General features: G+C 38.3%; 1 protein-coding gene and 1 pseudogene across 1 annotated transcript; both read left to right on the plus strand.

Moving 5' to 3' along the window:
• The first annotated feature begins 604 nt into the window (after positions 1-604).
• On the plus strand, positions 605-3,610 carry LOC147498395 (serine carboxypeptidase-like 46). Its single transcript, XM_086560388.1, has 10 exons — positions 605-1,159; positions 1,308-1,412; positions 1,495-1,590; positions 1,680-1,772; positions 1,865-1,950; positions 2,052-2,348; positions 2,469-2,605; positions 2,750-2,842; positions 3,064-3,181; positions 3,277-3,610. The coding sequence occupies exons 1-10, from the start codon at positions 841-843 to the stop codon at positions 3,445-3,447; spliced, it is 1,515 nt and encodes a 504-aa protein (XP_086416514.1). The 5' UTR covers positions 605-840; the 3' UTR covers positions 3,448-3,610.
• Positions 3,611-4,124: 514 nt separating this feature from the next.
• LOC147498396 (U6 spliceosomal RNA) lies at positions 4,125-4,219 on the plus strand (annotated as a pseudogene).
• Positions 4,220-8,757: the final 4,538 nt, after the last annotated feature.

Below are 8,757 nucleotides of genomic sequence, written 5' to 3' on the forward strand. Positions count from 1 at the left end.
TTAGAGTGGAAACTATTTTAAACTTGTAATGAAATTCCATTTTACTTATCCGGCCCATTCTATTTATCTGACACATGTGATGTGGCAGGTGATACATGTCTTATCATCATGCTACACGGATGAAGACAAAAACATGTAGAGGCGTAAAATAAGACACATCCGCAATCAGGTGCCTGAAATAGGCCGGATAGGTAAAATGAAATTTCCATACATATTTAAAGAGATTTGCGCTAAAAAAAAATATATGGGGGTAAAAGTGAAATATTTTAACAAGTTCATATACTCAAGTGTGGTAGTATTGCCTTATTTTTTACAGCTGATTGGCTAGGTTTGTTCGTCCCAACTCTTTGGTTTTCATTTAAACTTGGTTATACTTTCTTACCCAGCAGTAAATTGGTCTCCAATCATCAAAATGCTAGAGTAAGTAAAGTACTTTTTTATTCCTGGAATTCTCTCTTCTGTTTGTCCTCAGACGTTGTATGGGGATGGTCCTCCACTTCTGCACCTTAAATATCTAGAGTCCAAGATAATGTCAGTCATAGTCATTCTATAGTCAATATGGTACACCTAAAGAATTGACCTCTACCGCCGCTTATATCGAAGGACCATCAATCTTTTGGTTTATTGGTTCCTTGTACCTCAAAGAAACGACTATGGACATATATGTTATAGCTAAGTAGCAAGTAATTAGGCAAACGACTATGGAGAATGGACATTGATAGTATAGCTACAAACAGAAGGGTCCTGTATTTCTAACTTAGTTTCTATCGATAATAAAATCCATCAAACGTCTGTTTCAATGTTCACTGCAATCAGATCTATACATTATTAAAAACATCGATGCCAAACAATGCTACAAACCCTTTTCTTATACCCATCAAACTTTACAATGCTTATTCACCACTCTTTAATTTACTCACACAGAAAATGGCTTTGGGGTTCTTGAAAGCCTTATCCTTATTCTTTTTCTTACTCTTTACAAAATCTTATGGTGAACTTATAACAGCACTCCCAGACCAACCAAGCAATGTTTCATTCAAGCAGTACTCTGGGTATACAGTAACTGATGCTCAGCATGGCCGAGCTTTGTTTTACTATTTCGCTGAAGCTGATTCAGTCGATCCTCTCACTCGTCCCCTCACCTTGTGGCTTAATGGAGGTTGACTTCAACTATTACATTTTCATTTTGTTTGTGTGTGTGTGTATGGAAGGGAAGGGGTGGGAGGAGTTTTAGTACATTTGTTAGAAGAGTATGTATATACATTTGTTTGAAGTTTATGTTTATTAATATGGACTTCAACTGCTAGGTCCTGGTTGCTCTTCTCTTGGTTTTGGCGCATTCATGGAACACGGTCCATTTCAGCCTGGCGAAAATGGAATCTTGATCAAGAACAAATATTCCTGGAACTTGGGTAATAGTTCAACTTTGGTTAACTAATTCTTTTAAACGTACACATGATTATCTTGGACCTAAAGTTCTGAAACTTTGTACAGCATCTAACGTCTTATACGTCGAGTCTCCAATTGGTGTTGGGTTTTCGTATTCAAATACAAGCTCAGACTACTTCAGATGGAATGACACTGAAACTGGTAGCAGCCTTGTATTTTTTGGAACTAAATTTTCTTTTCCCAAATATTGCTATGTAGATATGGCCAATGATTTGCTATTTTTTCTGTAGCTGCGGACAATTTGAGGTTCATAATCAGCTGGTTGGAAGAATTTCCACAATACAAAGATTCTGAGTTGTATTTAACAGGGGAGAGCTATGCAGGTAATGAACAACCAATATAGTTGCTTCTTTTGTGTATATACAGATTAATAGATGACAAATCTGTGTTTGTTTAATATGCAATGTAATTGCAGGTCACTATGTTCCTCAACTTGCTGCACTAATTGTAGAGTATAATAAAATGCCCAACATAGCACCCATCAAGCTGAAGGCCATTGCTGTAATCCTCTTGCCCTTACTCTTATCTCATCCAAGTTCTTGTACCATTGCCTTCATTTTTCTTATTCTTTCAATCATTTTGTGTGCTGGTTCTCTATGTAGATTGGTAATCCACTTTTAGACTTGGACATTAGCATAACCTCGGGTGATTATTTATGGTCTCATGGAGCACTATCAGATGAAACACTAGCTTTGGAGAAGACAATTTGTAACGATTCAACATTCTGGAAGCAACGAGTCCATGGAAATTTGTCCTCTGCTTGCACGGAAGTATATACTAGAGTTTCCGCTGAAGTTGGCAATATTGATTCTAGTGACATACTTCTCCCTCTATGCCTATCATCAACCAACGCCGTACAGTTCAAAAGCTTGGGAATACATGCGAGCTTAGATGCTAAGGTATGATTCAGGCTGGAATCAATTTCCGTTGTATCTTAGATTTTGTACCATGTCTTAAACATTTAAGATTGACTATAGTTTTTGTTTTGAATAATAATTGGACTGTTTGATTGTGGACAGCTTTCCCAGACAAAAACTAGTGGTGATCCATGTCTTACAGATAGGATATTCACATATCTGAATAGACCTGAAGTTCAAAAAGCACTTCATGCCAATACAACCATTCTTCCATACAAGTGGGGCTTTTGTCGAGGAGGGTCAGTGTCTATCTCTGTCTTCCTCATGCACACACACATTTCGACGAACTCACATATACACTCTGCATTCATAGACACAAATAGTTATGGTGCTTTCTACGGAATGTATATGTGTTGAATCAACAAGATGTACAAATGTTGCAGGCCTCTTTCTTATCAGATGGATAACCTTGATATGAACATCATACCAGTAATGTCAGATATTATAATAGCCGGTATCCCCCTCATGCTTTTCAGGTATGTGATTAGTACCCTCTTTTTAAATGTATTCAATCTTATATGTAAAGGGTAAAAAACTAATACGATTTCATTTTAGAGAAGTACTTGGCAAAGAAAAGAAAAGAAAAAATGGGATTCAAGTTCATAACATTATACATGCCCCCCAATCCAGACTAACAAAAGCAAAGCTTTGGATTTATATTTGCTCCCACATAATGATGTACTTGTTAACATTGCAGTGGAGATCAAGATACAAAGATTCCACTCACTCAAACGAGGACCATAGCCAATATGATTGCTCGAGATTTAAAGCTCTTCCCATTTACAAAATACGGTCCTTGGTACGACCAACAGCAGGTACATAACCCTTTTGGTAGTGGGCTTGGAATAATTATAACTCGAAATTTTCTCAGAGATACTTCAGTACTTCTAAATGGCATTTGCGCATGCAGATTGGAGGTTGGGCGCAATCATTCAGTGGGATTAAAGATGGAAAGAACGTTACCTATCTAACATATGCGACGGTTAGAGGTGCAGCACATGAAGTACCATTTACAAGCCCGTCTCAAGGACTAACATTGTTTCAAACATTTCTCAACGGATCTCCCTTGCCCAGCAAGTAGGCTGAAGCCATGGAGTCGATTAAGTTGGAGCTATTGAATTGTAGTTTTATTTAACTCTTTCTCCAACATGTATACAGTATACTGAACTCAACAATCATTGTGCTATGACTTGTAGAATGAGGAAAAATGAACTCTTTAATAAAATGTTCATTTTTTTCTTTCATTCATTGTATGGTCCTAATGCCTCATCCCTAAACGTATTCAAAAATGGATATTCTTAGAATCGCAGGACAACATGAAAAATTAAATTGAAACTGAAAAATTAAAAAATAGTCGTTACACACATTAATGATGATAGGATCGGAAGATAGAGTTTCTTAACTAAGCACTAATAATTTATTCCACACTTTGGCAAATCAAATCGAGGAATGTGAAATTGAAATATTGCTCTATTACTATGCATTTTTACTGAGTGGCTTTGGATTACAAAAGAAGGAATTTATGTACAGCCCTTAGTCTACCATTTTGCATACAAAATCTATCCTATGGGCGGCAAGGTCAAAGACTGACTGAATCTGAACTGGTTATTTGGATATAGAACTTAAACTTTTAAAGTTTAATAAAAATCCGGCTCGGTCTGCTTTGGCCTGGCAACAATGGTCACTTGACTCACTTCTGCATGATAACAACCAAATAACAATAGATCAAGCTTGATATACTAGTCTACTCATATCATAATCCCGGGGACATCTGTTAAAATTGGAACGATACAGAGAAGATTCGCATGTTCCCTGCGCAAGGATGATAAAATCGAGAAATTGTCTAAATTTTTTCTTTAGCAAAAAAAAGGTCTAGTCATATCATAATATCATATGGACATATGGTATGGTGAATATGTAAAATTAAAAGGTTATTAGGAAGATGTTCACTAGAGATTAAAACATTGTTCCAAACATTGTTCGTGGCTTCATTATTTCTGTCCTTGATCTAAGAAAGATGAACTGTTATAGTTGTTAAATTGAAGTTTATGTATTTAGTGGAATTTATAATTATTAGAGAACATGTAGAAACAAAAATGCAGATTCTCAAGGCTGGGGAGCGAACTGAATTTCCACTGTTTCCATGACAAAATTAACTGAGAGCGGATTATTCATAAAATGTATCATTAACTATATCACAAACAACAATTCATGAAAGCGCAACAAGCCTAATTGGTGTTCTATGGTTTGGGGAAAACTAGTTCTACCAAAATACTCCTTTAATGGATGGCAGCTCTTCTCTGGGAGTCTATCTACGCAAGATAGGCTCATGCATAAAAAAGTTCTTGCAACATCCTCATGTTGCTTCTGTGACTCTGCAAGGGAAAACTCCAAACATCTATTTTTTGATTGTCCTTTCTCCAAAAGTGTTTGGTCAATTGTGAAGTATGAACTTGGTCTATAGAGAGCAGTGAAAGCTTCGAATGGAGAATGGTGTGATATCATTAACATATGCAGGAAAAAAACTACGCATGCTAAAATTTACAAAGTGTATGTTTGTGTCACTATAGGACATATATGGAGAGAGAGAAATAGAAGGAGGTTTAAGCATTGTTTAAACTCATGGTGGCATGTTGCTAATTCTATCCTCAAAGAAATGAAAATTTACTTGGGAATCAAGATAGACACAATTCTGGACTCTCTAGAAATTAGAAGCCTTCTTGCCAGGCTCGACATCCAAGTTAAATTCACAGTTTTTTAGACTTCTGTCCCCAGCAAGTTTGCTAATTAAATTTCCGTCCCTAGTTCTTTTATTATTAGACTTCCATCCCCAATTTCACAGCATGACCAAGTCAGCTCTCATTGACTTGATTCCATCCTTTTGGTGAATGTGCAATGTCAAATCTACCCCTCACCATATAAAATGTCCAAAATACCCATTGACTCTTCCAAGACCAAAATCATTCCAATTGCCACGTGTCATCATCCTATCTATTTAATCCAACGTACACCAAATATTTTCTTAAATGACACACACTACCCTTGCTTACCAAAAATTACCGAACTACCCTCACTCATGTTTACCTTTTTTGCCATGTGTCATCATCCTAACTTATGATCTCAATGGTCGAGAACACCTCATGCAATACACGTCTCAGTGAGTGATGATGACATCACCATCTTCTTCCATCAAACAAAGGCACGAACAAAACTGTAGCAAGCCCCAAGTTCCAGCCAAAATTCAAAACAAATCAAACGAATCAGTTATCAAAACTTATTCATAATTTGCCAATCAAACTGTAGTAGCCATATTCAGGGATGTATCACATAGGTACTGGGCCAAGAGATAAGGCCCAGACCACAGTATGTGTTGAGCCAAGGAAAGGCCCAAGACTAGACTAGGCCCCATGAGGTAAACCTAAGAGAGGGATATAAAAAGGAAGAGAGAGGGGAGTAAGGGGGAGGAAGAAGAAGAGAGGCATAGAGGGATGAGGAGAGAGGTGAACTACGGCGGCTTGATCCCGAAATGGGTACGTAGGTAACCGAATTGGTGCAGCCGATCCAAAATAGAGAGTGAATTTGAGTAAATTTAGAGAGTCGCGAGATTCGCAGTAATAGGGTGCAACAAATGGCGCCGTCTGTGGGGATCATGAAGCTAATATCATTCGTGTAGTGGAGTACGTTGATTGTAGAAATTAGACAAAAGTGGCATCATCTAACTCTCGTTATCATTTTTAAACAGCTAGACGTCAGTTTGTACTCTGTTAAGGGTTTCAAGGGCTTGTTGGATCTTGCCGCTGGCGATGCTTTGAATTTCGGTCGAGTTGGGAAAAGACTACCTAGAGTGATGACTGTGGCTGGAATTATCGTTGCACTGGAGATGAGAACCGCAATAGTGTCAACTCTGATATTCCTTCTTCAATATCTCATGAGCATATGATAAGTGTGGGAAATCAGCTTCCACTGCGTGCCCACCGGAGATCTGATAGTGATGGAGTATGGTATGTCAGCTGGGATGAGGATGTAATTTCTGTTGTTGTCGATGGTGGTGAATGGGTCAGATCTGGTGGTGAGTGGAGAGATGGGTAGAGAAGATGGGGGAAATCGGTTGGTCTGGACCCATTTCAAATCGGGGCAAAATGGGCTTATTGGGATGTTTTGGGCCTATTAGTTATCTGGTGAAGCTGTGAAGTAGAAGGAGTCCGTTGAATGCATTTTCTCATATCTGGAAAAATGGGGTGCTAAGCCTCGTTCAAAGGGTCGGGTGCTAACATCCTACGTGCGATTCTTTGGTCTTTGGTGTTCTTGTTGGTTTGACAAGCTACAGCGGATTGTTCATCAGGAAGAAGTATGGCTCTTGCGGTGCCTAAGTGAATTACTGGCTACCGTGATATTGATGAAAGTTTATAATAGTCCAATTGTTTAGTTATGTTGAGGAATTTTAATAACAAATAATAGTAGGCTCGGAGGGTTGCGGGGGAAGGCGAGTGGAGCTAAGGAATGGAGAATAACAAGATCGAATGGGGTTTTGATGAGGATGATTCCTACACAATTGTTCTTCATGCCCGGTCCGGTGGATGTGTGGACGAGCATGTTAGTTGCATTTGGTCATTTTATCCTTTGTTTTCGCAGTTCATTAACAAAGGCCTTGCCAACTCGACATTAGTACAATCCTCGGTGGGGTAAAAGGTGTTGCTGTTGCAACTCGATTGTGACGATGGTGACAATGGTGGGTGGTGACGATGGGTAAATAATGAAATGATGGTGTTGTTTTGGTGGTACTGATCGGTGGTTCTGGTTTGAGAAGGTGGTGACAACCAGGCCGTCGATGGAAGGTGATGGTGGTGCAGACAACTGATTGAGTGATGGAAGGTGCTAGCGGTGATTAGAGATGGGTGCCTGGAACTAGTGGCTGTTGGTTTTAATTGTTGGTCTTGGCAGTATCATTTATGGAAGCATAAGGCATTAAAGACTTGTAATTGAAGCTGAAGATCTTTGTCAGATTGTTGAGATTAGGGTGTTGGACGACCAAGTTCCACTGTGTGTAGTTCATCCTATAATTGAAGTTTGTAATTGTGATCTTCACCCGCCAATACTCTTTGTAGTTGAGTTTTACATGCCAATGAACTCGGATTGGGCACATATGGTTGGTACACTGGACTAGAGGCGTATAGCTATTTTTACCTTGGCCGGCAATAGCTGACTCTAAGTAAGGCGAGTCTCCCATGACACAGCTTCCTGGCTGAGTTATGTTATTTTGACAGCACAAGTGCAAGTAGGGCAGTCGACAATTGTATCATTGTAGAAGGAAGAGAGCGAGACACAGCAGGTAGGTGTCTTCTGTGATAGGAATTGTGAATAAGTGCAGGTCCACAAGTATATCCAGGACCTGGAGCTTTCAACGTAAAATTCTTTGGAACTTTAACTGTCTTGTTGGTAGTTCCTGCTGCACCTACACTAATCACTACATCAGAAAAGGCAAAAAACGACGGTAATTGCCGTCCTAAATCGAGATTTACGACGGAAAATGGTGTCCCAGAGTTCATCGCGAATAGCCCTGTCGTTAATATTAACGACGGGAAAACATGTGGTAACTTGAATTAGAAATACGATGGGTGTGAGACATTTAATGCCGTCGTTAATTTTAGGACATTCAAAACCGTCGCAAATCTCCTTTCTACGGGAACTATATATTTTCAAATCTAAAACGTACCCACCCGTCGTAAATTTGCGTCCTAAATTTAGGACACACATTTCCGTGATATATTGTTGTTGGAAAGTCATTTAACGACACTATGCCCCGTCGTGTTTGTTTAAATTAATGTTTTTTTTAATAATTAATGTTTTTTTGGTAGAACCTATATTTCCTTGACATCGATACTAAATACTACCTAATTCTCATTCTCAGATCATAAAATCAATTACACAAACAACATACTAAAACAACACATTTCAAAAATTGATATATTATAAATTGGTTTTCCAAAATTTACAATGTTTTCGAAAGTAATAACTAGGCTTTTAAAAGTACACAAGTCATAATAAGAACATAATGGAAAACCACCTCCACTATTAGATATGCTCATATCGTTGAAGCTATTCTACTTGAACCCAGACTGCATAGACGAAAATCCTCCCTTATTGCCTCTACTCTTATCAATCTGCAAACCATAGGAAATGTTTTTATTAGCCATATGCATAAGTTGGATATGGATTGTTCAGTTCTTAACTTCGTTGAAAGTGGTACATGAAAACTTCAGATCGTATCCTTGTTCAACAGGAAGGAATAAAGTAAAAGTAGTGTATGCATGAAAAGTCAAAACAAAGTCAAAACGGTATGGCATCTGAAGGGAAAAAAGAGAGCTAGCTAGAAATTGCCTTAAGATAATTA

The sequence above is a fragment of the Coptis chinensis genome, chromosome 5 (assembly GCF_015680905.1).
Source record: "Coptis chinensis isolate HL-2020 chromosome 5, ASM1568090v1, whole genome shotgun sequence".
Lineage (NCBI taxonomy): Eukaryota > Viridiplantae > Streptophyta > Magnoliopsida > Ranunculales > Ranunculaceae > Coptis > Coptis chinensis.

Coding starts and splice junctions, on each gene's coding strand:
- LOC147498395 (XM_086560388.1), top strand. CDS start 841: ATGCCAAACAATGCTACAAACCCTTTTCTTATACCCATCAAACTTTAC. Junction 1,591..1,679: donor ATGGAATGACACTGAAACTG/GTAGCAGCCTTG, acceptor TTTTTTCTGTAG/CTGCGGACAATTTGAGGTTC. Junction 2,349..2,468: donor ATGCGAGCTTAGATGCTAAG/GTATGATTCAGG, acceptor GATTGTGGACAG/CTTTCCCAGACAAAAACTAG.